The 27,470-nt window shown below is 45.0% G+C and overlaps 2 protein-coding genes across 2 annotated transcripts; one reads left to right on the top strand and one right to left on the bottom strand.

The window, feature by feature from the left end:
- Positions 1-60: 60 nt before the first annotated feature.
- HNRNPUL2 (heterogeneous nuclear ribonucleoprotein U like 2) lies at positions 61-14,496 on the bottom strand. The gene is made up of 14 exons (XM_026689318.2): positions 13,852-14,496; positions 9,909-10,038; positions 8,834-8,907; positions 8,259-8,398; positions 7,239-7,329; positions 6,995-7,107; positions 6,404-6,667; positions 4,876-4,998; positions 4,552-4,683; positions 3,410-3,578; positions 3,101-3,301; positions 2,319-2,398; positions 1,163-1,273; positions 61-505 (listed from the first exon to the last, which is right to left on the bottom strand). Exons 1-14 carry the CDS (start codon positions 14,411-14,413, stop codon positions 437-439), a joined length of 2,259 nt encoding a protein of 752 aa, XP_026545103.2. The 5' UTR covers positions 14,414-14,496; the 3' UTR covers positions 61-436.
- Positions 14,497-17,831: 3,335 nt separating this feature from the next.
- Positions 17,832-21,294, top strand: TTC9C (tetratricopeptide repeat domain 9C). The gene is made up of 4 exons (XM_026689320.2): positions 17,832-17,952; positions 18,981-19,236; positions 20,116-20,298; positions 20,963-21,294. The coding sequence occupies exons 1-4, from the start codon at positions 17,938-17,940 to the stop codon at positions 21,055-21,057; spliced, it is 549 nt and encodes a 182-aa protein (XP_026545105.1). The 5' UTR covers positions 17,832-17,937; the 3' UTR covers positions 21,058-21,294.
- The last annotated feature ends 6,176 nt before the right edge of the window (positions 21,295-27,470 follow it).

Raw genomic sequence — 27,470 nt, 5'->3', positions numbered from 1 at the left:
CTTTTTTAAGTGCTGCTGCTCTCTCTCTCTCTCTCTCTTTTTTTCCCAGGAGAACAAATGGGGATTACAAATGTCTAAACTAGAGTTCGAAATGTGGTGTGCGGGTTTTGTTTTTTTTTCTGGTTTTTTTTCTCTCTCTTTTTATAGAATAAGACAATATTTTTTTTTCCAACAAACTTTTAAAAAAAAATTTACAATTTTTGTTTCGGTTTTCAAACCTCCCCCTTCCCACCCCTTCTCTCTCTCTCTCTCTCTCTCTCTCTCAAACCCAGCCACTGCTTTCTTCCTCCTCCTCCTCCTCCTCCCTCCCCCTTCCCACCCCCCCAACTCCCGTTTCCATTGCTTGCTTCTGGAGAAGTGGTGGACGCTTCTCCCCCCATCTCTCCCTCTGTCGAGCCTGGCTGCTTGGCTGAAGGGTGGAGGCGGCTAAGGGGTTTCACCGGTACCCCTGGTATCCGTAGTAATTCCTGTAGTATCGGTCTCTGTCTTGATAGTAGTTCTGCCACTGAAAACAAGACAGAGTTAAGAAGGAACGTCCACGGTAGATTATTTGACCAAACAAGAAGATTTACCTGACTACAGGTAGTCCTAGACTTAGGGAGGCCAGGATTTCTGTTGCTAAGTGTGAACGATTGGTTTAAGTGACTTGTTAAGCCCCGTTTTATGAACTTCCTCGCCACTGTTCTCAATTGAATCGCTGCAGTTGTTCAATTAGTCGAACTGAATCTGGCTTCCCCATGGGCTCTTGCTTGTCAGGAGGTCCAAAATGGGATTTCTTGATGTGAGTCAATTGCCAAAGTATTTTTTTGAGTTCTGATCACGTGACCATGGAGGTCGTAAAATGAGACAAAGCTCACTCAATGTCTCACTTAGCCATGGAAATTTGGGGCTCAACTGTGGGCATAAGTCAAGGACTGCCTGTAGTCAGATCCCTATTGGAAGAGTAGTGGCACCTCCAGTTTTGGACAAAATCACGCCCGTTGCTTCGCCAGCACAATTTCTATTTAAGGACTACAACACACACACACACACGAAAATTGTAAAATAAGTGACCGTCGTAACTTACAACCATGATGGGCAGGCTTCATTATGGTTGTACATCAAGAACTACCTGTAAATCTGCCCGGGAAGGTTTTTTTTTTTTTTTAAAACCACCTCTTACCTCTCGGTTGTAGTCCCTGTAGTAGTCCCGGTATCTGTTGTAATCGTAATCACGTCCGTAGAAGCGATTGTAATCCCTGCCTCTGTAGCTGTCGTAGAAGTTGCGATAACCCTGTGGTGTTAAAAGATGTCGGTTAGAAGCATCGATGTCCTAGGGCCACTGGGCAGAAGCCTCATTCACAGGCCATGGCTTGCTCAAACCAGGGCCAGGTGTCGTCACCGCCCTGAGTTTCTAAGCACCTTCCTTGGACCATCAAAGGTATCAAGGTTTCTCTTTCCTAACCCCTTTGGCATTTGCATTCTCTAGACGGGGGTCCCTAACACCCACCCACCCACCCAGTCCTGGCCACAGCATGCCAGGCAGCACTGAAAATCATGTCCCCTCTGGTCCACGGGAAATCTTTTCTCCGAGGAACAGATTTCTGGGGCCCAAAAGGTTGGAGACCACCGCTTTTAAACTAATGGGGGGAGAGGGGAGAATTAGTGGTCCCATCATTATTTAAGAGCCATGGTAGCACAGTGGTTAGAATGCAGTAATGCAGGCCAATGCTACTGGCAGGAGTTCGATCCGGACCAGCTCAGAAGTTGACTCAGCCTTCTGTCCTTCCGAGGTCGGTAAAACAAGGATCCGGATTGTTGGGGGCGATGGGCTGACTCTGTGAACTGCTCAGTGAGGGCTGTAATGAACTGTGAAGCGGTACGTAAAGTCTAAGGGCTATTGCTATTTATTGCCGATTCGGCTGGCAAGGGCCACTGATGAATCCTAAATTTGCACATGTTAAAAAAACTTCCAAGAAAGCTAAAAGCAAGCAAGGCACCAAATGATCTCCATGAGCAATAGAAAATATTTTAAAATGCCCTTATCAATGTGTGGGAAGGAAAGCCAGCTAGATTTGCCATTATCACTGGGCAGCATAAAAATAAATGAATCAATGATTAATAAGCAAACATAGCATTAAACGCCTTGGGTGCAACTCCAAAACTGGAGCAACGACATTGACAAAATTCAACACCTGTCAATTGCAAACAATTGATTGGAACAACTTATATCCTGCGATGAAACCTTTAAAACCATCCAACATCCACATCTGCCTAACCCAGGTCCTTGGGAAGGACTCAATTGTGCGACGACCCACAAAAATAAAAGATATACTCACGCCTCTGTTTCCAGGTTGACCCCAGTACTGCTGTTGTCCATAGGCTCGATTGTTGTAACCTCGGCGCTGACTTCCTCCGACTGGGAAAAACAGGAGAGACAAGGAGTTAGACCACAGTTTGGGCTCGGTGAAATCCATCCGGATTTCTGATGAAGTCCAAGATCCTAGCTGAACGGGGTTTGCTGCAAATGTCCCCTTCTAGTACTGACGCTAGCTAGTTGGGTAATGGAATGTCTGTAAAATAGAACCAAGCTCAGAAAGCGCCAAAGACCCCATAGTCCTCCTCCCTCCTCCTCTCCACAAACATCAATCCCCTCTAGGACTGATGCTGTTGGTTGGGTAATGAAACGTCTGGAAAAAAGCAACCAAGATCTGAGAGGACTAAGCACCCCCCCCCCCCCCAACTGGATCCCATCATGTGAGCCCCTCCAAATTGTTCCCCCCACAAGCCAGCAGAAATGCCAGAGGGGGAAAAAAATCGATTTACAGGGGCCAAAGAGCAAGCACAGACAGAAAGAGGAGAGTCATAATACACGGCTCTGAAAGGCAGAATGGGTCAACTCGCCCCGGGACAATTCAACAAACACAAGAACTAATTTTGGACGAATAACAACAACTGAATGAAACAATTAAGCCAGCGTTGAGTTGTCCCGCAGCGACTTGGCTTTCCTAGACCCTTGGAAAGGGCCCATAATTCTTCTGAAGATCTGAACAAGTTCCTGGCAGTTCAGCAAACCAGGACAACGGTACCCGCGGCCTGCCTCGCCCGCCTCCAGCCTCACCGTATCCCTGGCCGCGGTTGCGATTCTGGCGGTTGCGTTTGTTCCGGTTGTTGCGACGGTTCGTCCGTTTCTCGGAGGGTGGGAGGAGTTTCCGGGCCTCTTCCTTGTATTTAGTGACCAGAGGCAGAGCCTCTTCTTTCGCCAACTCTTGAAAGAGGACTTCGTCGATGTAGTCGCACTTGTCCGGAAGGGAGAAGTTGGCTGGGGTGGAAGCGATGCAGAAGGCCAGAGAGATGAGAAGGCCCCAAAAGCCTCATTTCCCCCCCCCCCCCAGCTCCACCCCAGTCTGGACCTCTGAATGGACTGTACCTTTCATTTCCAGCATCACCGATTCTGGCACGCTCTCCCCTTCGGCCTTCTCCCTCTGCTGCAGCCTATCCACCCAATCTTCCTCGCTGGGCACTAGCACCACCACTTTGCGAAGGAACCCTTTGAAAGGCAGCAGTTTCCTCCGCTGGCCGGAATTGTAGACGTTGCACTAGGAGTGAGGGGAAAGGGGGCTTCAGAGAGGGGAAGCAGCCGGGTCACCTGGATCGCACCTTCCAGAGATGCTGAAGCCGTTTGGAGCCGTGGTGGCGCAGTGGTTAGGATGCAGCATTTCAGGCTAACTCTTGCCCACAGCCAGGAGTTCGATCCTGACCGGCTCAAGGTTAACTCAGCCTTCCGTCCTTCCGAGGTCAGTAAAATGAGGACCCAGGTTGTTGGGGGGGAAATAGGCTGACTCTGTAAACCGCTTAGAGAGGGGCTGGGAAGCACTGGGAAGCGGTATTTAAGTCTAAGTGCTATTGTTATCTTCCTCCCTCCCTGTGGTTAGATTGCAGTATTACAGGATCTACCAACTGCCAGGAGTTCAATCCTGACCGGCTCAAGATTGACTCAGCCGTCTGTCCTTCTAAAACGAGGACCCAGATTGTTGGGGGCAGGATGCTGACTCTGTAAACTGCGTAAGAGACACAGCATTTGCTTAAAACTGGCTCAAAAGATGTAAGGTCAGTCACATCATTGACCCATTTTACAACCATAATAGGTAGGCTCCAATAAGGTCCTAACTCAAGGACTACCTGAGCAAGAATCATTTGGCTTTTAAAGCTGCCTATGTCTATCTGGTAAAAGAACACCAACAATAGAAAAAAACCCAAGTGCGAAGTCAAAGTTTATCCATTCACGGAGTTGACCCAACAGGCTAGAATAGATCACAGGATGGCGTACCTGGCTTAGCTCAGCGTGTTTGAGCCATGCCAAATGTGGTTTGTTTGAGAAACCACAATAAAACAAAGCAGGGTTTGGTATTTGTTATGTGTAAACTGAATTGCAGAGGTCAAAAAAATTGCATTCTCGCTCTGCTGGTTCAGAATCTCTTGTGGAGATAAAAAAAAATTCTTTTGCCACGTTTGTTCTCTTTTCCTGGGACTAATCCATCTGACGTCTCTGGATTTTTAAATATAAATTACCTGATCGAGAATAAAATTTCTCCTTGTCCGGGGTGCGATCTGGACCAGTTTGCTCACGCAACGGGCAGCTTGCTGAAGCAGCGAATCGCGAGCTTCGATAGGCAGCGGCTCTTCAACCACGGGGCCTTTTGTCTGACGAGGAAGGAAATTGGGGGAGAGCAGAAAGATTAAAGGAGGGAGGAACCTGCACATTTGGGGAAAAAATAGGGAGGGGATCAATCAGGGGCAGTTCCTCCCCAAAATTTTGGAAATTATGTATCACCAGATCGGATTGGTTTTTTTATTTGAGGAAATCAGAAGGAGGACCTGTTTTGGTTTTTCTACCTTCATTTGGTACAAGATGTTGTCAGTCCCCAAGATGTTGAAACGCTTGTCCTGATTCTCCTGGGTGTGCTTCTGGGCCCAAAACGTTTTCCCACATCCTGGTAGCCCAACCATCAGTAAAACCTGGTTCAGGAAGACGAGAGAGAGAGAGAGAGAGACAGTAAGCGACGCCATCCAACCGAGGCCTCTGCAGGAGAGGATGCGGCCAAAATGCTATTAAGGCTACGGGGGTGCCTGGAAATGCCTCTCCGTGCAAAAAGTTCAGATCGGCCGAGACAGCCTTGAGAAGGAAAAAGATAAAAGGGAAACTAAGATACAGTACCCAGAAATATTTGTAGCCTTTTAACCGATCCACTGAGAGAGACAGGCACTCAAGGAGGGCTTTGCGCTGCCAAAAAAGCTGTTGGCCCCGAATGCCAATTGAGAATCATAGCATTTGCTTATTGTGAGGTATCTCGAGGACCAGTAGCATGACTGGCTTTTAAAAGAGGTCTGCAGGGATTCCGATGATAAAGCTATCAATGGCTGCTAGTCGCTATTTCCTCAAGGCTTCAGAAGCAGACAACGGGAGCCTTATTGTTTTGGGGTGCTTCTGTGGTCTTCTCAGGGACACTGATGACTGGTCACTGTGGGAATCAAAGCTCTAACAGACCAAGATAGCATTTCCATTCTTAAGTTTAGAGAATGAGAGATCTTAGAATTGTGGAGTCCTTGGTGTTCTCTGAGCTTGGTTGTTTTCTTGCAGAAGTTTCATGACCCAACCTTATCACCCGGACAAGGCAAGCCATCTGTTTATAAATAGAGAGTAAACCCTACTCCCTTCTAGCACTGATGATGTACTCTAGCTGGGTCATGAAATGTCTGCAAGAAAACCAAGCTCTGACAGCATCAAAGACCCCACATTTCAACCCCGAGCTATCAATATCGGTACTCTTAGAACTCTTAAAGAGAAAAAGGAAACACCACACAGTTTCTGAAACTTAAGGTTCAAGACACAGCCTTCTTCTCCCTTTTGGGAATTCCCTCACTCCTTGCCATTGATCAAACAGAGGGCACGGGAAAAGTGCTCACACCTACATAAAGGAGAGGGCGGGACACTCAAGGGCAGGGATCTTCACACTGTGCAACTTTAAGACCGGTGGGCTTCAACTCCCAGAATTCCTCAGCCAGGCTGAGGAATTTTTAATTCCACGAGTTGAAGTCCACCAGTCTTGTCAAGTTTGGAGACCCTTGACCAAGAGGAGAAAAAAATAATTTCAATCAGACTGATGTGGTCAATCCACGGCCCGTATTGCCTTCCTGACCTACTACTTCATCAGGCACCGTCCCTAAAGGGCTGCAGGTTCTTACCTATTGATAAAGATACGCAAACCGATGCTAGGGATCGAATTTAAGAAACACCTATTCACAGCTGCAACACTGCAGTGCGGACGCCACCTGATCCCTCAAGACTGAAAGTATCTAGCAGGCTGTTTACTGGGGAAGGGGGGAGGGCGGAAGGGAGCAAAACAAAAGAGACTTAGGCTACCTCACATTTTGCAGGCGCTTTGGGGGGTGCCGGGGTGCGCACACGCTCCTCCACAGGGACGGCGTGAATGAACAGGTAATCCTCAGGAACCGGGAAAAAGGGCTCGTCCTTCTGGCCGAAATTGACCTCCACGGCACAATTCTTGCACAGGACGTGGGGCAGAAGGGCCCTGTCCCCCAGCAATTCTTTGCTGATTTGGAAGGCCACGCCCAGGTCCTCTCCGTTCTTGGAGAAGGACAGCTCCACCTCTTCACTTTCAAAGTTCTGTAAGGCAGGAGACGGAAAGTGTGTGAGGGGAGGGGGGGTTATCGGCCCTGCGGGGGATTTGGACCACCCCCCTGGAGCCGTGGTTTTGGGGGGCGCTCGTTTTTCAAGCAGGAAGCGGCGTGGTGCTTTGCTGAGCGGTCAGCAAGCCAGACAGACAGATGGGGCATAAGGAGATTAGGGCAAAGGCTGAAGATGGCACTTAAAGCAGGTGGCGGTCTCCTGAATGAGACCGGATCAAGGAACAGAGCAGTTCACTTGCCTCAAATCGGGGGGTTTCGCCAAAGGCTCATGCCCCCAATCGAGTCTTTCCCGCACGGCACTTACGGCAAAGCAACCGATCACATCGGTCTCCCCAAAGGTCTGACCAAATTCTTCAAACTGCCCATTTTCAGCCTTCAGCCCTCGTCCATCGTAGCCGTAAGAAAACTCATCCTCACCTAGGAGACAGCAATGCTTACTCTGGCGGTGCTTTGGACACCCCCCCGCCCCCATTCCTAGCCTCCTCATTACTAACCCAGGAAGGGTCAGCTGAGCTTTTCTTGGGAGGTCACTTGGAAGGGCGACTTACCTAGCTGGGAACGAGAGAGGTCGACAGACCATCCGACCCGGAGCAGCTGAGTCTCTGTGCAGCCTTCCTTGAGGGGCAGGTTTTGTATCACCTAAGACAGGGAGGGGAAGACCAAAAACACCAGGTGATGGGAAACAGGCGGAGAGAAGATGTGAATCTCCCTTCCTGGCCGGTTTCCCCTTCGAGTTCCCTGCCTCTGTAAGACTTGATTCTGATAAAAAAGTACCGTGTGAATAGCAGCTTAAGCAATTTGACTTCCCGGTCAATTCATTTATAATACAAATAATCCTCGACTTACAAGCACTTAACAACAGTTCAAAGTTACAGTGGCACCGAGAAAAGGGACTTACAACCAGTCTTCGCACTCATGACTGGCTGCAGTGTTGCCACAGCATGCCAAGGTCACGTGATCACCATTTGCAATCTTCCCAGCTGGTGTCTTGACAAGAAAAGTCAATGGGGCAAGCTGGATTTGCGGAACGACCGCACAATTCGCTTAATAACGCAGTGATCTGCTTAACAACTACCAAAAAGTCTGGAAAATCAGGTGCAACTCACTCACTTTCCTTGCTTAGCAATAGAAATTCTGGTCCCAGCTGTGGTCATAAGTCAAGGACTACCTATTCTAAATGCTGCTGCTTTATGCCCATTAGCTAAGCCTTTCAAGCAATTGCAAATCTACAGTTTTTCCTAACAATTTTCACATCGTCTTCTTTTAACGACCCTGTAATCCCTTGTGGAGTGGGGTCTGGCAACTGAACGGAGCAGAATGTTTTAGTGGCTGGATGCCCTTCCTGTCGCCAATGCAGAGTTTTGTTCAGCAGATAATATTCTCAGTGGGCCCAGAGAGAGAAATATCTGCCTTTACCTAGGATCAAACTCACAGCTCCACTTTCAGGCCACCGCACCACCCCTAGTGAAGACACATCCTGCCCCGTAAATTGAATGGAGTGCACCCCAAATTGGCCCTGATCCCACTTGGGACCAAAAACTCTTAACGTGGACTACCAGCCTCCTCACCTTCACCTCAAAGCAGACTTTGCCCCCTTTCACCCCGTGGGTGCTTCTCGCCCCAGACCAGAGATTGGGGAACTTCTCCGAAAACAGAGGCTGCCCTCCGTAGCGGTCCTTGGTGACTTTGAAGTGAAGATCGCATGTATCTGTGCTGAGAAACGGAAGCAGGGGCACGATGAAAACCAGAGTTTGGCTAAACAAAAACAAAGACTTAAGGCCTGCAATTATTTTACTACATCTGGGTTTTTTTCCCTGTTGAATCGGGAAGCGGGAGATTAAATATGAAAAACAACGTTTGGTTCAGTAAGAACAAATTCCACTGATTTCACAGAATTATACTTCGATGGGGAATAAGGCCGCAGGCTTGCCTTATGCACTGGACGATGGAAGCGAGGATTATGACTCAGATTAGTGTTCTGCTTCAAGAGGGCCATTAAAATAAAACCACAGAACCATTCAGGTTTTAATTATCTTCTTCAGGCAACTGGTGCTGCCTTGAGCAGGACTGAAATTTATTCCACCTTCAATTATTACCTTTGCTTTTGCTCCTAGAGAGACACGCGCACAGAATTGATACGTACATGTATCCAACATCACGAGAGTCTCATCATCCTCTGCCTTAGCTTCCTCTTCTGGGGGTGGTGGAGACTTAGATCTGCATTGAAAAGTACAACTGAGAAAACCATCTTTTAAAATTCACCGTCATAAAAAAAAGGTGTGTAAAAAGAAAACAACCCCTCTGCTCTCTCCCCCCCCAGTTCTGGCTTCCGTTCTTTGGAATACAGGTAGTCCTCGACTTATGACCCACAACTGAGTCCAAAATTTGTGAGGCATTTGTTAAGGGAATGTTGCCCCGTTTTACGACCTTTCTTTGCCACGGTTGTTAGGCGAATCAGGCTTCCCCGTTGACTTTGCTGGTCAGAAGGCTGCAAAGAGCGTTTCGCATGACCCCGGGATGCAGCAACAGTCATGAATATGAGTCAGTTGCCAAGTGGTCTGAATTTTGATCGCGTGACCACGGGGAAGCCGCAGTGGTTGGAAAGTGTGCAAAATGGTCATAAGTCACTTTTTTCTAGTGCCGTTGTAACTTCGGTCACTAAATGAATCATTGTAAGTCGAGGACTGCCTATACCCCACAGACCAAGATAAGGAAATTGCCGAAGGAGCCAACTTCATCCTAGGCCTGCCTGGTCCCACTCCAACATCCCAATCACCATAATACAGTGTATTCTGTCATCCTCATCATAATCCCTTGCGGGGGGTGGAGTCTGGGCAACTGAAATGGAGCTGACTGTTTTACTGGCCGGATGCCCTTCCTGTCGCCAATGCAGAGTTAAATTCAACAGATATATTCTCATTGTGCCCAGAGAGAGAAATATCTGCCTCTACCTAGGATCGAACTCACAGCCTCCTGATTGTGAGGCGAGAGCTCCCCCTCTAGGCCACCGCACCACTCCACAATACGGTGTATTCTGTGTTCCACAGAAAGGTGGGAGCCGGTATATCAATCGTTATCAATGCCTGCAAACCTTTGATAAGGTTTCTTGATTTGCTCCTAAGCCACTAAAACCCGCTCTCCAGATTCTCTATTGCACTTCTGTTTCGCTCCTCCGGCACAGCAGATTAAAATCCCAGCCCAAGCCATCCGTAGCTCACCGGCTGTTATAAGCCTCCTCTCGAAACTCAAAATAAGCACGACCGTGCTCTTCCTTCTCATCGCGCTGTCTTTTGAGGCCGTGTCGTTCACCGTCTGGCCCAGCCTGTTTTGCCTTCTCATCCTCATTTCCTGGGAAGAGGCAGAAAAACAAGCAGGCAGATTTTGTTTGGGGGGGGAGGGGAACATACAGAAAACACGCAAGTCCTTTTGACCATTTCAAGCATAGAATATAACCCTCACCTGGTGCTTAGACTCTTTGAGTAGCCCAAATCCCTTGTGCCCAATAAATAAATAATTACGAACAAGCCTCACATCACATCTGTCTACTTTAGGTACCTATCGCTCAATGCAACTGCAGGAAATCAAAATGGCATGTTTCATTTTCCACTTCGGAGTTCTGCCTTTCTGTAATGCTCTCAGAGGGAAGGCCTTTTAACATATGCATGATTGACATATACATCATTATCCCTTATTTATACTTTCTGGAAAAGCCTCCATATTTTAAAGACTAATGTGGATGCTTATATATTACAAAAGCTTTCTGAATGCAGAAAATCAATCTTGTGTAGATTAAAATCCCCCAAAGACCTTATCCCATATGTACAATCTAAACTTCAACAGGCCTGTGTAGTTAGCTATGCAATTCATTATGTCATTAATATGCTTCCTGCAGATAAGTGTGAAATTTTATTTCAAGTTCTGCAATTAACCAAGTCCTCACTGGGTATGGGGACCAACAATTTTGCAAACTAAAGGAGAGCAGTTTAAGAAAAACATACAGCTAGAAAAAACTGATCAAATATTATATTTGGGGCTTGGTATTTATTAAATCGCAACAGAGCACAAGAAGCACTTCAATTTCTTGCAAGGACCTAGCAAGTATATCAGATTTGTCGTGAAAACTGTATAAATCTCCTCACAACATTGTTAGAGAGTGACAATTAAAATATGCATTGCATTCCAAAACCAAATCTTACTGCCATATTCAAATGTTTATACTGCTCATATGACCATCACCTCAAAGTAAAAAGGAATAATAACAGAGATGGCTGTTAGGAATATAAAGAAAATGTTCAGGGCTATCTATAACAGGTTAAAACCCCAAAACATAATTTTTAAAGTATTTTCTTGCAGCTAGCAAAGAAGAATAGAGCAAATGTTCAGGTAATCATGACTTCCTATCTGCTAAGCACATAAATTGAAATAGTAACAATAATTCTTTAATTATAATTATTCATACAGTATCATCAATATTATTCAAGTTATGCTGTGGATGACACTCAACTTTACATCAAACATATTCTGGAGCACATTCTATCCTTAAACTACTTTAGTTTTATTAATATCTATGATGTTTACGAATGACTTTTGTAGATATTTGTTATGCCCTCTTTTAACCTAGATGAGAAAGAAAGCTACGGTAATTAAGACCATCCAAGACAACTTATGGCACCCAGGAATTCTGGAATTTTTTTAGAGATTCTGGGAATCCCTAACAACGGGAGAGGGCACTATGTTGAATGGGGATCACACTTTGTGACAAAACAAAATCAGAACCACAGACCCACAAAAGTCATTTCACAACATATTTTACACAAATTGCTGTGGTGCATATCCTATCAAAGCAATTTTTGGCAAAAAAAAAGGGAGGGGGAACAGAACTCTGTCTTAAGGAGCCCAATCTAAGATTTAGCACAAAAAAATAAAAAGAAAGTTATGCTGTGTAGACTATTCTGCTACATCAGCTTTTAAAGGATATTTTTTTAAAAAAAACCAGAAACTGCCACAGCATTAATACATTTGTGGAGGAAGACTTCCACAGACCAAATGTCCTTAATTTCAAACATTGTTTCTATTTACAAAATAGTAGTTAACAAAAATCAGCTACCTTTTTTTCTAGTCACCAACTAGTTTTTCAGTAGGGTCACCATAACCCTGATTATCTTTTGGCAAACTAGAGGATGGGGTCATTTGGGGTCACGATTTTGCTGGTTATGCCCTTGAAAGCAACTATGTGGATGCTGCAACAGTGTTCTCGAATGCCAGGATCCATCCTTAGTCATTTTTTCAGTGCTGTCATAACTTCAAACAGCCACTAAACAAACGGTTGTACCTTGAGGACTATGTCTATTTAAGAATGCCCAATACCCTTGGGCTGCTTCTAACCAATTTGTCCCTCTCTGTCAGCCCAACCCACCTCACTGAGTAGTTGTGATGGGAAAAAGCAGGGGAAGGAATTTGTCTTACCTATGTGTTTGCTGTCTCCAGTTATTTATAAAATGGCAGGATAAAAATCAAGCAAGCAAGCAAGCAAATTGATGCCCAATTCTCTGCCTGCTCACTGCAGGAAGCCAAATAGCAAATAAATAAATAAATATACAAGCAGACAGGTAAATAAATAAAATTGTATCCCAATTCTCTGCTTGCTCACTGCCAGAAGCCAAAAATCAAATGAACCAACCAACGGATAAATAAAAAAATGGGAGCCCATTCTCAACCTGCTTACTACCAAAAAGCACCCTCTAGTCTAGGGATTGTTACCAAGCCCCCCAGCCAAGCCATTACCATATTTACAACAAAAGCCTCAATCATTGCAACAAAAAAAAAGGTGGGGGGGTTTGCCATCCCACACCCCGCAAAGCCAGGAGGGAAAAGAGAGCGAGGCACCAACAGGTTGTCCTTATTATACAACCCATAAAGACCATTATTATTATATAATCAGTAAAGACCAAAAAAATGGGAGGGCAACCAACACCCATCTTGCTGAGGATGAGGGATCCTGGAGAAAGAGACAGAGGTGAGTGGCTGGGGGTGATAAAGGGGGCACATGGTGGGAGGGGGATGCCGGCCTCTCATCAGAACACTTAATTCTCACAATTCTGTCTAATGATGCATATCAACCCACAGAGGGTGGCTGTGATATTATTTATGCCTTTTATTCTCTTTATCCCCCCATTTTATTGGAGGTATTGTTATCATTGTCCTTGTTATTAAGTACAGCCAAGCCAGATGTTCAGGCTGCATCTGGCCTTGTTTTTCCCGCCTCTCCTTCCCAAGGACCCAGATTGCCCGATGGGGATGTCTGATGGTAACCCATCAGAGGGCAAGTATCCTAGCAGGATGTCACATTTATTTATTCTAATTTATTTAATTACAATCCAAACACACAGTCAGCCTACCGTTCAGCCTGTATTCATCATCGTATTTTTATTTGCATATTATCATCATTATCATTACTACTACTATTGATGTAATCTTCGATTCGATTCAAAGTTTGGGACTGGTAAAAACTTAAACCATCCAAGTCCTCACTAAAGACCTCAAAGCTTTAAGATAGATTATTATTATTATACTTTATTCATGAAACTCAGTCAACTGAAAATGTATCACAAATTTTATTAACTATTATTATCATTATTGATTTAATCTTCGATTTCCCTGATAAAAAACATAACCATTCAAGTCCTAACTTAAAGACCTAAGAGCTGTTAAAGTAACACCTAAATATATAGGCAGTTCAAAGCAAGGTGGTGGGGTGGGTGTTTTTTTGGTGTGTTGTTTTTTTTTTGCAAACTTCAAAATATCCAGGTCTGATCAGTTCAAAATTTCCATCTATCCTCCTCCTCTGTCGCCTTGCAAGTACACTGAGAGCTTCTGCACCGGGGACCGACCGACCGACCCCTTTTGTGTCTCTTGGCCCAATAAAAGCAATTCTATTCCATTCCATTCTCTTCCTCCCCCCAATCCCCCCCACACACAAGCAAAGAAAGGATGGGGGGGGGGAACGAAGGAAGGAAAAGGAAAAGAGAAAGAAAAAAGAGAGAGAGAAAGAAAAGAGAAAGAAAGAAAGAAAGAAAGAAAGAAAGAAAGAAAGAAAGAAAGAAAGAAAGAAAGAAAGAAAGAAAGGGAGGGAGGGAGGGAAAGAGACCCAGCCATCCTTACCTTCCTGGTCGCCGCCCTGCTCGGCCTCACCGCCCACCGAAGACCCCGCTGCCGCCTCCGCCTCCGCCGCCGAGGCCTCCTCGCCGGCCTCCGCGGCCCGCTGGGCGCCGTTGACCCCTCCGGGCTGCGCGGGGCCTTCTGCGGGCTCGGTTTGGGCCTGCTCGCCGCCAGCCGACGCCGCTGCCGCTGCCGTCGTCGTCGTCCCCGCGGAGGCCGACGCCGACGCCTCTGGCTTCTCCGGGGGCTGCTCCTCCTCGTCGGCCAGCAGCGCCTCCTCGTCTTCCTCCTCCTCCTCTTCGTCCTCCTCTTCTTCCTCCTCTTCCTCTTCCTCGTCGTCGTCGTCGTCGTCGCCGTCCCCCTCAACGCCCAGGCGGGCCCGAGTGAGGCTTTGCCCGGCCGCCCCCGACTCGGCGCCGGCTTCTTCAGGCCCGGCGGCCAGCATCTCGGCGTCGAGGGCCTCTTGGAGCCGCTGGACCAGATCGAGTTTGAGGCCTCGCGAATCCAGGCCCCGCCGCCCGAGCTCGGCCCGCAGCTCCGTCACCTTCAGCCGCTTCACGTCCATGGCGCGCGCGCTCCGCGGATGAGGGAGGGAGGGGAGGGAGGCGCGCTCCGACGCCAACGCGCCTGCGCGGGCAGCCCCGCCGCGCGCCAGGCAAAGGACCGCGCCGCCCGGCGGCTACACCCTTTGCGGAGCGGAGATAAGGGGGCCCGACTGCGCCTGCGCGAGTGTGCGGCTCTTTCCCCCCCCCTCCCTGGCGCGCGTGAGAGAGACCGTCGGAGGCGGGTGCGCAAGCGCGGACGGGCGGGGGGAAAGCGAGCGAGCGAATTGAGAGACAGGAAAGGCCGGCCGAGGAAGAAAAGGGAGCCCGCGCAGGCGCGCGCGCTTCTCTGGTCTAATCCGCGCAGGCGCGGGAAGCCCCGCTTTTTAATTTTTTTAAAAAAACCTTTTCTTTCACGTTTGAGTTTAAAACGGAAGAGGCCGTTTCTTTTTGCTTTCTCCTTCCTCCCTGCCGCTAATATAATAAATAAGAATATCGTCTCCTTGGAAGGCGACTGACGCGGGAATATCTTTCCCTCACGTTGTGTTGTTTTTTTTGAAAGGAGAGGTTTGGCTCATGGTTTTTTAAAAAGCTCGTGAGCATGCGCGCGCGGGCTTTGGGCGCGCGCGGGCTCTGCGTCGTGTCGATTCGAACGAGCGTAAGGCAACTGGAGGAAAAGAACGAGGCCGAGGTTTCTGATTGGCTGCGGCTTCGCCAATCGGAGAAAAGAGAAGATGTTGAGTCTCCTGGTTTGATTTTTTAAAAAAATGTCCAACCAGTCTCTGCCTTGATTGGATGAAACTGTTTCTCTTTTTTTTTTTCAATTGGAGGTGCCGCCATCTTCCACGCCCTCCCCCCTCAGAAAATAATATCTCAGCAAAAGACAAATACTAAAATGAGAATTTTTATTTTTTTTCTTGGACAAGTGCAGCTTTCAAATCAAACCCTTTTCAAACTCTTCTATGCCATGGGGGAAAGAAACGAAGCAGCTTCATTGTTACCTGCTTAGCCATCTTTACCAAAAAGAAAACCCTCTGCTTGGACAATTCTTTATTTAAACCCTTAAATAAGAAGAATTGCACGTTTCATGCACATCGTTCATTTTTTATACATTAAACGTTAATATACATCATGCACCTCTTTACATATATATTCAACAAGTTGGCTAAAACAATAAAATGCAATTTAAGGAAACCAGTCACTAAAATCTCATTTATTCTCTTTTATCTCAAGAAACTTACTATAATTAAATCTTTGGGAAGGGAACCTTGACTTTCCAAAGGCTGGACAGATAGAAAATTGGATTTGATTTCCAATTTCACTGGCTATTTGTGAAGCTTTTTAAAAAAATCTCTGCAGTTTTATGCAGGCAAATATAGCTATGAGAGCTATTCTTGTTCTCACCCATTTCTTTGACAAATGTATATGTCCTCTTTATGTATATCTGATATCACTGCATCAAACACCTATATATTTTTTTAAATGTAATTGTTTTTTTATCCTGCTTTTACTATATTGCAAGCCACTGAATAGAAGCATAGAAACCTAGAAAACTGACAGCAGAAAAAGATCTAGCAGTCCATAAACTGCGCTTGGAGGTTTTTTAATGTTTTATATTTTTATTTTATTTTGTTGTCAGATGATGGGCATGTGTTTATCCCAAGCATAATATAATAATGTAAATTTAATAAATAAATATATGCTACCATCTCAACAGGTATTTTGATTGCTATATTCTTGTTTGTTAGCATCTATATTTTGGTCAGACACTAAGAAAAACTAGTATATATCTTTTGGATATCTTTTCAGGGAAGTTTTGATTTATTTAGGGTCTTCCTAAAATGTAATATTTTGGAATTTTCTATCCTAAATAACTATGAATGGAGTTTCTTCTTTGTTAATTGCATCAACATTCGTCCCAAGGATAATCTTCTCCTTTTTAATTTTCTTCTAGAACTTCTTGCTTGTATAATTCAGTATCGTGACATTGGAATCATAGTACAGCAAAGAACATAGGACTTCAGGTCCACTCTATGTTTTATGAACAAACCCCCAAAATCTTTTCTCTTAATTCATGGTTCTAGTACCCCAACTGGTTATTCTATAAAATGTGATGTCTCTGAAAAGCACTTAAAATCATGCTGCTCTCCCAGGTGCTGGAAAATCAGGAATAACTGCATTGCCTGATCCAGATCTGATTTTGCTTCTAGATGCATCTATACTCCTTTTCCAGAAATGTTACTGAGTACAATGGACCTGAAAAAGGAGCAAAAAATCCCTGCTCCATCTATGCCCCATGATGGGTACCCCAAAGTTGTGCATTAAATAGATTTAAAAGTTGAAAAAAATTAGATACGGTCTAAAGTAGAGTAGAATAGAAAATATAATAGATTATAGAATATATACAGTATTGATTATAATGTAGAATATAGATAGATAGATAGATAGATAGATAGATAGATAGATAGATAGATAGATAGATAGATAGATAGATAAACCCAATACAGAAGCCTGATGATGGCAGATGAGATTCTGCCAAAACGTTGCTACAACTTTAAAAGCACAACTATAATGACGTGGGGAAATACCCATACAAAGCTGAATACCATACCTATATACATATATATACATACATACATACATACATACATACATACATACATACATAAAATATATGATTAGGTTGGATTGGATTGGAATGGAATAGGAATAGGAATAGAATATAGAATAGAAGTAGAATACAGGTAGAATATAGTATAGAACAGGGGTCCCCAAACTTGGCCACTTTAAGACTTGTAGACTTCAACTCCCAGAATTCTCTCAGAATAGCTGGCTGGAATAGCTGGCTGGAGAATTCTGGGAGTTGAAATCCACAAGTCTTAAAGTGGCCAAGTTTGGAGACCTCTGGTATAGAATGTAGAATGTAGAAAATAGAATAGAATATAGAATAGAACAGAACAGAATAGAATATAGAATAGATTAGAATATAGTATAGAAAATAGAATGGAATAGAATAGTATATACAGTACAATAGAATAGTACTGTATATATAGAACAGAACAGAATATAGTAGCTTTAGTTGGCCAATTTTTTTTAGACAGACAAGGAATTTAGTGCAGAAGCTTTCAATGTACATGCAAACAGAGAAAACAATAACAACAATAACAATACAAAAAGTATGCAACCAGGAGAAGGGGGAAATAAGAGGTAATCAAAGGATAAGTAACCCTACCGCCATCCTATCCTACGGGTTAATAACGTCCCAGTTTACACACCAAGGCTTCCCCACAGCCCGCACAAACCTGCAAAACGAGAGGTTTTTGCCCCAAAAAAGAACACCCCCCCAATTTTAAAACTCCAACCCATCAGCCGGCGTTCAGCGGGTCACGTGGCAACCTCCGCCTTCCATTTTGGTAGTTTTTTTTCCGCCGGCCACTCGGCTTCCGGTCCCGAAGGGGGCGTGGCAGAACCTGGAGAGCAGCAGCAGCAGCAGCAGACTGGTTTGCATGGCCGGTTGGCAGGAGCCGATGGTCCTCGTAGGCCTCGCATGGCGTCGGCGAAGGTACCCTCCCCATGGTGCAGGCAACCCCGGGAAAGGGGCAAAGAGGGGGGTCCCTTACTCCCTTTACTTGCATTCCTGCCAGGGAAGAGCCCTGATTAAAATTGGGGGGCCAAAAGGGTTGGGGGTGGCTTGCTTTCTTGCAAATTTGCAAGTTTGCCATTTGCAGCAAAAATATAAAAAAAATAGAATAGTATATACAGTACAATAGAATAGTACTGTATATAGAACAGAACAGAATATAGTAGCTTTATTTGGCCAAATTTGATTAGACAGGCAAGGAATTTAGTGCAGAAGCTTTCAATGTACATGCAAACAGAGAAAAACAATAACAACAATAACAATACAAAAAAGAAGTTGCATTGTGCGGCTTGCATTTGCACGCCCTCGATGCAATGGGAAGATCGAACCATGTCATCCAAGATTTTGTATTATTATTATTATTATTATTATTACGGCGAGTTGCACAGTCAGCCAGATGTTTGGCTGGAGTTTGCACATTCGGCCACCTGTGGAGCCCTTCCCAAAGATTTGTGAGAAGCAGATGTTGTGTAATGTTTATATTTCTTAAAGGCTGGTGGCAGGACGGCAGCTGTTGCAAGCTAAGGTGCCTTTTGCAATTGACGGAGGGGGATTTTGTCAATGCCCATGGTATCCTATTACGCCAAGTCGGTTAGATAGTTAGAACCAGATTTGGCATTTTTATCCATTCATCCAGCCCTTCCCAATAACCAGGTGTTTTAATAACAGATGTTTAATAAATCTCCTCCCAGGCTGGCAGCTGTTCCAACTCAAGCTGCTTTCTTCAATTGATTAGGCTGATGAGCAGGTCACAAAAAGGGGATCCCACGACCCATGGGACACTGCGAAATAGGAGTCCATTGCCAAGCATCTCTGGATCACATGGCTGCGACGGTCGTAAGGGTGGAAAAACGGTCCTAAAAGTCACTTTTTGCAATCACGTCACTTAATGGACCGCCGTAAGTCGAGGGCTTGTATTTTATTGCAATTCTCTCTCCTCCGACGGCCAGGTTCCTTCCCATGCAATCCCTGAGCAACGGCTGCAACAGGCTCGCACTTTTAAGGAGGAAGGGAACCACTGCTACAAAGAAGGACGTTTTAGGGATGCCGTGAGCCGTTACCATTGGGCCTTGCTGCAAATTAAGGGCCTGGACCCCAACATGCCTTTCCCCCTGCAGGAATTCATGGCCGACAAGCCGGCCATGACAGCAGACCAAGAGAAAGAACTCTACACCATCCGGTGTGATTGCTACAATAATCTTGCCGGTAAGGCAGCTTGCTGATATTTTTCCCCCACCCCTCTAGTCGGTAAACTTAGCAGCCAGAGATAGAGGAATTCCTTGACTTATGACCACCAGGGGGGCCTCAAATTCCTGTCGCGATATTGGCGAAGTGAGTTTGGCCTCGTGTTAACGACCTTGTCAACCCATAAAACATTTATTTCTATGCCTGCTTTAAGAGTTGTCACGAACAGAAGTGGGGTGGAGGAGGAAATTTGAGAGAGCAGGGCGGCAGTTTGGAACCAAAAGTGCATTCCATACTTTTTTTGCAAAGATTGTAACAAAGCCGTACCAGAGTTTCTGCCTGCAGATCTCTTACTTGGAGAATGTGATTGATGACTCTCAGCTAGGAACATGTTTCTCGTTGGAGAATATGAATTAGGATGCACCCAAGAGGGGTAGCAGGGGTGGAAAACCAGGATTAAGGGTGACCGTGAATTACGCATCTCAGAATCGGCTTCGTACAGTTCATGCTGACATGTTTGCTCCTAATAAATCCTTCAAAGTTTTCGAAGCTTGGCTTGAGGATCATGATTTAATTAGAACAACTGAACTGGAATCCTGATAGCAAGCCGATTCTGAGACACATAATTCACTGTCACCCTCGATCCTGATAGCTTTGGAACCAAGTTGTCCTAACGTCTGATGGTTGCTAAGCAACTGTCGCGAGTCGAGGACTTCCTGTGTTTAACTGAAAAATGGACACGGTCCGGATCTTCCGGCTTCCAAGCGGATTTTCACTCCAGCGAAGGTGTTACTCATTTGCCATTTTTATAAGTGGGTTTCTTTTTTTTTTAACCTTTTGTTGTTGTCGTGTCCTGGAAACCACATGTCTGTGTCTTTTTTAACCTGTCTGTCTCTCCAGCTTGCCTCCTTCAGATGCCGCCTGTGAATTACGAGCGGGTTAAAGACTACAGTCTCAAAGTCCTAGAGAGGCAAGCCGACAACGTCAAAGCACTGTACCGAGCCGGTGTGGCGTTCTACCACCTGGGGAATTACGACAAAGCACAACACTACCTGTTGTCGGCAACCAGCCGGCAGCCCAAAGGTGAGGAATAGAGGCAATCTTCGACTTAGAGTCGCAAATAAGCCCAGACATGATGTTGCTAAGTTCTGTTAAGTGAGTTTTGTTTCCTTGCAGGCATTTCATGACCCAACTTAAGTAACATCAGTGCTAGAAGGGAGTGGGGTTTGCTGTCTGCAATCCAGCTATAGTACTTGTATATAAACAGAGAGCAAACCCCACTCCCTTCTGGCACTGATGATGTTCCCTAGTTGGGTCATGAAACGTCTGCGAGAAAACCACCCAGCTCAGAGATCACCAGGGACCCCACAATTCTCCTCCTTCTCCCTTTTAGCACTGATGACGTTCCCTAGCTGGATCATGAAATATCTGCAAGAAAACCACCAACCTCAGAGAACACCAAGAACCCCACATCTGGGCGGGGTGGGGGATGTTGGACTAGATGCCCTGCAAGCTTCTAGCTCTGTTCATTACTATCTGTATCAGTTCTCCTCTCTGCAAACTCTACTTCCTTCTAGCACTGATGATGTTCCCTAGTTGGTTCATGAAACGTCTGCAAGAAAACCACCAAACTTGGAACGCACCAAAGACCCCCCAAAGCTGATACCTGTTTGGCTTAGCACTACCTATGCAAGCAGATTAACTTTTAAAAAAAACTTTTTTCTTTCCCTTCTCTCTCTCTCCCCAGATGCGAACGTCAAACGTTATCTGCAGCTGACCAAATCACAGCTCAGTATTTATCTTCAGCAAGAAAAACAGTTGTACATGGGAATGTTTGGGTAGCAAAAACCAGCCGTCCGTGAAAATCTCCAAGGTTGCATATCGTGCATTTCTGCTTTTATTCTTATGGACGACACGCAATCGATCGATTCTGAAGTTAGGTAGTGCCTTGGAAAAAAAATGCTAATAGCCAGCCCACCTAGGAATAACACTATCAACCAAATGTCCTCAGCATCCATTTCCAACACGTTTCCTTCCTCCCTTCCTCCTGTTTGTTCATAAAATCTTGTGAGAAATTCACCCAGACTGGATGTGAGTTCTTTTGAATTCGGGAGAAGCTGAATGCTGAAATGTGAATCCCTTGCTAATCGCTTCCTGTCTCCAGATCGGAAGAACACAGGCATCATTTCAAATCACAGCCTGGGATCGCTCATTGCTTAAAATGTCATTTATGGAAATGAAAATATTTTCCCACCCCCCATGAAACGGGCAAAGCCCGAAGCAAGGAAATCAGGCTTTGCGTAAATCTGATATTCTCTCTTTTTATTGCCGTGGCATTTTGGATCTACCTACCTTGCAATCAAAGTAAAACTACTCAAATGTTGGCTTGTCTTCTTAAAAGCCTCATGGTTCACTTTAAAAGGTTGATTTAGGTTCATGCAGTAGCCAAATCTGATACTAAGGAAGGGGAATAGTTGTAGCTCAGGATCTGATGCTCTCTGAGCTTGGTGGTTTTCTTGCAGACGTTTCACGACCCAGCTAGGGAACATTATCAGTGCTAGAAGGGGGAAGGAGGAGAAGAATTGTGGGGTCCTTGGTGCTCTCTGAGTTTGCTTGTTTTCTTGCAGACGTTTCACGACCCTAGTAGGGAACATCTTCAATGCTAGAAGGGGATGGGGATTGAGGAAAGGAGGAGGAATGCGGAGTCCTTGATAACTTTCTGAGCTTGGTGGTTTTCTTGCAGGCATGACCCAAACTAGGTAGCATTATCAGTACGGGTAACCCATCAACTTACATCGATTCATTTAGTGACGGTTCAGAGTGACAAGGGCACTGAAAAGACTGACTGGGGACTCTTTTTCACACAACCACTGTAGCACCCCTAGGCTCATGATCAAAATTCAGGCGCTTGGCGACCGACTCACATTTAAGGCGAAACTCACTTCACAAATGTTTCACTTAGCGTCAAATTTGGGGCTCAGATGTCGTAAGTTGAGGAGCATGGTTAGTTTGGGAAGGGTTCTGCCCTCCCAAATTCCCAGCTTGTGTCGTCTTCTGCAAAGTAAGGATGGCCTTGCAACTGTATTGACAATTCTGCAAATATAATCTTCTGTTTTCTTTTAATGGTTATTATCTCTTTTGCTGGCTCACCTCCATGCAAGCTGGCCTCCTCCCTTATTTCTAAGCAAATATTTTTCTCCTTGTCAGCAGCTGGGAAACAGGGACTGTTTTGAGTTTCCCAGCTGCCTTTTTTATCTTTATCCTTTGCAAATAAAAAAGATATTTCTTTTTGTATGTGTGTGTAGTTTGCGGCTTCTTTTTTTTCACCCAGGGCCAAGATCCCCTTTGCTGCTGCTTGTATAACCCTCTTAAGGATGTACATTGGGAGCAGAAAGTCCCGGAAAATATGGGAATTCGTCTTAGGATCTCTGCTTCTTGTTTCTCTTTTAAGAATATTAAGGTGCTAGTCCTTATGGCAAGAGAATTTGCCAACACAGATGCTGCATTTTAAAAGCACAATAGGGATTTGTCTTCTGGCTCTATCATGAATAAAAGTCTGTAGAGATTCTCAATCTCCAGATCATGGTGGTTTTTTCAAGAGGCAACTGGACTTTCTTTGTTTTTTTCTTTTGGAGACATTTCGCTTCTCATCCAGGAAGCTTCTTCAGCTCTTGATACGAAGGATTTATATCCTTTGCACACAACATCTTCGAAAAGGAAAAAAGCAAGAAACTCCAGTTGCCTCCTGAAAAAGCATCTTTTGAGATAAATAAAAGCCAAATTGCTTTTAGGAAAAACAAAATAGGACACACACACACAAACACACACTCCAGAGGGTAATTAGGACTGCAGAAAGAACAATGGCTACCAACCTGCCTTCCATTGAGGACCTGTATCCTGCAGGAGTCAAAAAGAGGGCTGGGAAAATATCTACAGACCCCTCACATCCCAGACATAAACTATTTCAACTCCTTCCCTCAAAGCGATGCTATAGAGCCCTGCACACCAGAACAACTAGACACAAGAACAGTTTTTCCCCCCAACGCCATCACTCTGCTAAACAACTAATTCCCTCAACACTGTTCAACTATTTTCAAAGTCTGCATTACTATTAATCTTCTCATCACTCCTTATCACCCATCCCCTCCCACTTGTGACTGTGTGACTGTAACTTTGTCGCTTGTATCCTTGCTATTGTTATTGACTCTTTCCTAGTATGATTTGATTGCTTATTGTACCCTATGACTATCATTAAGTGTTGTGCCTGATAATTCTTTACTCTTGACGAATGTGTCTTTACTTTTATGTACACTGAGAGCATTTGCACCAAGACAAATTCCTGTGTGTCCAACCACACTTGGCCAATAAAGAATTCTATTCTATTCTACAGTATATTCTATTCTATATTCTATTCTATATCCTATATTCTATTACATTATATTCTATTCTCTATTCTATTCTATATCCTATATTCTATATTCTATTACATTATATTCTATTCTCTATTCTATTCTATTCTATTCTATTCTATATTCTATATTCTATATCCTATATCCTATTCTATTCTATTCTATTCTATTCTATATTCTATTACATTCTATTCTATTCTCTATTCTATTCTATCACACACCGGCTGGTTCACGGTACAGGTAGTCCTTGACAACAATGGTTTGTTTAGTGACTGTTCAAAGCTACATCATCGCTGAGAGAAAAAAAAACCTGCATGACTGTTTTTCACACTTAACAACTGTTATGGTCTCCCCGTGATCACGTGATGGAAATTCGGGCGCTTGGCAACTGACTCGCACTTATGACGGTTGCAAGTATCCCGGGGGGGTCACGTGATCTCCCTTTTGCAACCTGACAAGCCAAGTCACTGGAGATTCACTTAATAACGGCAACGATTCACTTAACAGCTGCGGCAAGGAAGGTCGTAAAACAGGGCAAATCTCCCAAAACAAATGTCTCGCTTAGCAGCATCCATGTTGGGCTCTATTGAGGTCGTAAGTCAAGGACTAACCTGTACGTGGTTTAAACACGGTTTGTCCAATAAACTGCACAACTCGGTTAGCGACGGAAATTCCCGTCCCAATTGTGCTCAGAAGTCAAGGATCATTTCAAAAGCTCCTTTCTGATTGCACCGTGAGCGGCAGACATATCCAGCTTGTTTGGCCAAGGACGCAATGCGTGGCTCAGTTTACTCCATTGCAGTAAGCCATAACGTGGGTTTGTTTGGTTCTGGATTAAGTGCTTGTCTGGACGTTCAGGCCGTGTTATCGGCAGTCTACCCTACAAAGATTAGGACGTCCCCAGGCAGTTTAACCATATCGTGGCTCAAATGCTCCCCCTCCCCTATACACACAATGCAGTGGTGGGATTCAAATATTTTTTTTACCACTGGTTCGGTGGGTGTGGCTTCGCGGGCCGCAGAGGCATTCTAACTCGCCTCCTGCAAGCCTGCATGACCCCAGTCGCTTATTAAAAAGGTAAAAAGGTTCCCCTCGTGCATATTAGTCATTCCTGGCTCTAGGGGGCGGTGCTCGTCTCCGTTACGAAGCTGAAGAGCCAGCGCTGTCCGAAGACGTCTCCGTGGTCCTGTGGCCGGCAGGACTAAACACCAAAGGCACACAGAATGCTGTCACCTTCCCACCAAAGGGGTCCCTATTTTTCTACTTGCATTTTGATGTGTTTTCCAACTGCTAGACTGGCAGAAGCTAGAACAAGTAATGGGAGCTCACTCCATTACGCGGTGCTAGGGATTCGAACAGCCGAACTGCCGACCTTTCTGATTGACGAGCTCAGCATCTTAGCCACTGAGCCACCACGTCCCTCTATAATTCTTATTAGGGTTGACTAAAATCACCGTCACCTTTGGCAGCTACGTCAGTTTATCACTTGTGAGGCTGCATCACAACCATAAATCACACCCCTCAAAATAAATTTGGTTCCAGCTATTTAAAATTCACAGCTGGGTTCGGTTGCCGTCAGATAAGAGATCCAACTTTTCCAGGTGGGAAAACTGCCACTGCTTTTACCAACAAAGAGAGGAAGGTCCCGACTTACAACCATTCGCTTCATGACAGTCGGAAGTTACAACAGCATTGGAAAATGCTCCCATTTCGAACCAACGGTCCCATTTTCCAAGATTTAGATGCTTGGCAACTGGCTGGTACTTATGATGGTTGCAGGGTGAGGAAGCTTGGATCCAGGGATCCTGGGATCACACGATCCCCCTTTTGAGAGATTCTGGCAAGCAAGTTCAGCGAGGAAACCAGATTCACTAAACAACCACCTTCCTAACTTAGGAACTCCTTAACATGCGGCGATGCGCTCAATAGTTTTGGGAAGAAAGGTCACCAAATGGGGTAAAACTCACTTTTTTTAAAAAAAAAAAAAGTCTCGCTTAGCAACAAATTTGGACCTCAATTGTGGTCGTAAGCCGAGGACTACCACTATTTTATTTTTTTAACAAGTGTCTTGCTTATCAACGGACGTTAAGAGGCTCAATTGTGGTCTGTAGAGATTCTCAGTCCTCCAAGTTGTGATTGTCCCTAAGGTGCTTTTTTTTTTAAAGAAGCAAATGAACTTTCTGGTTTTTCTTTGAAGACGTTTTGCTTCTCAACCAAGAAGCTTCTTCAGCTCTGACTGGATGTTGGAGGATGGAAGGATTGATACTCCTTTGCAGACAGCTGGTCATTTGCATCCTTTTTAGAGAGTCATTGAGGCTACTTGGCCCCTCTCTCAATAGAGTGGGGGGGATATACGACCTCATCTATCTCCAGTGTACAACACAGTCCTTTCAGCAGATCCAAGAAGGCTCCACACCCATTTGCACCCCTCAGGTGTGACCCTGAGGACTCAGATAAACCTCCAAGTGGCCTCAAGGACCCTCTAAAAAGGATGCAAATGACCAGCTTGTCTGCAAGGAGTATCAATCCTTCCATCCTCCACCATCCAGTCAGAGCTGAAGAAGCTTCTTGGATGAGAAGCGAAACATCTTCAACAGAAAAAAAAAAGCAAGGGAGTCCAGTGGCCCCTCGAAAAATAAAAAAAGCATGTTTGGGATTCAATTCTGGTCGTTCACGCGAGGACACCCCGCCTGTAAAAACAAATCATGAGGGCTAGAACCTTGAGAGAGGGAGAAAAATCAAATAAAAGAAGGGCTATTTTGGATGGTTATATATCCGAGATATATCAAAAAATACCTCAGATGTTTTGCACCAACCTGCAAAGGAATTCAAATCGCGTTTCATCTAAGTAGTTCATTGAGGTCAATTCAATTAAAAAAAAATTTATTTATTTTTTAAAAAAGGTTGGATTAGGCCGCAAAGTTGCTGAAGCAGCGATTCTGGACCAGGAAGAGAAAGACAGAACGAAAAAGCAGATTTAAGGACCAACCCTGCACAATCTTCCCCGAGCAAGCTTCAACTTGCTGGCATGCTCCTCGCTGTCTCCCAGCCTCGATAATTACAGTTATTAGCAACGGAGTGCCAAGGAATCGAATCTCGGTGTAAACAGCAATTGGTGGAGGGCCTTTTATACTCTTGGAAAAAGAAAGAGGGGTGGGTGGGTAAAGCAACAGGTTTATCAGTTATGCAAAATTGCATAGCTTGGGGGAAGAGACAGGAGAAAACTCACCTTCGTGGCACCTGATTTTTAAGGCTGGGGTGTGGCACGTTGCTTTTAATTACAGAAATAACACAACCCTCCTTGTTGTGATCCCTTGAAAAACAGACTCTTTTTTGCCCTCCAGGAAACTGAACGGAGGAGTGGAAGCAGTTCCATGTCTTTTGTTTTGCTGGACTACGATGCCGCATCATCCCCAGCCGGCCCCGTTGAGGATGATGGGAGTGTAACCCAAGGAGAAGGTTGCCTTCCGAGACTTAGAACCGTCTCTCCCACCTCGGGTAATTTCAGGGCATAATGAAGCCAACTCTGGCCTATGTCGTTTACAGTCCCCCGTGGCCCTGTTTCCCCCTCCCCCTGGGTATGTCATAATTCTCCAACTGAGCACGTCTGGGTGTCAGATTCTCCAATTACGGTCTGGGTGTCATCAATCACATTCTCCAATTAAATATATCCGTAGGCAAAAGCTCTGGTATTTTAGTTACATTCTTTTAAAGCTTAAGAGTTGGAATGTACTTTCCCTTCCAAACTGCTGCCCTGTTCTTCCAGATTTCCTTCCTTCCCACCCACCCCTTTTTTTTTTTAATGGCAACTACTAAAACAAGAATGTTTTATGAGTTGACACAAGG

This window comes from Notechis scutatus, chromosome 14, assembly GCF_049901735.1.
Source record: "Notechis scutatus isolate UNSWTSFEM ecotype Mainland chromosome 14, rNotScu1.2, whole genome shotgun sequence".
Lineage (NCBI taxonomy): Eukaryota > Metazoa > Chordata > Lepidosauria > Squamata > Elapidae > Notechis > Notechis scutatus.
The sequence above is the reverse complement of the archived record's forward strand: the minus strand, read 5'-3'. Positions and strand labels throughout refer to the sequence as shown.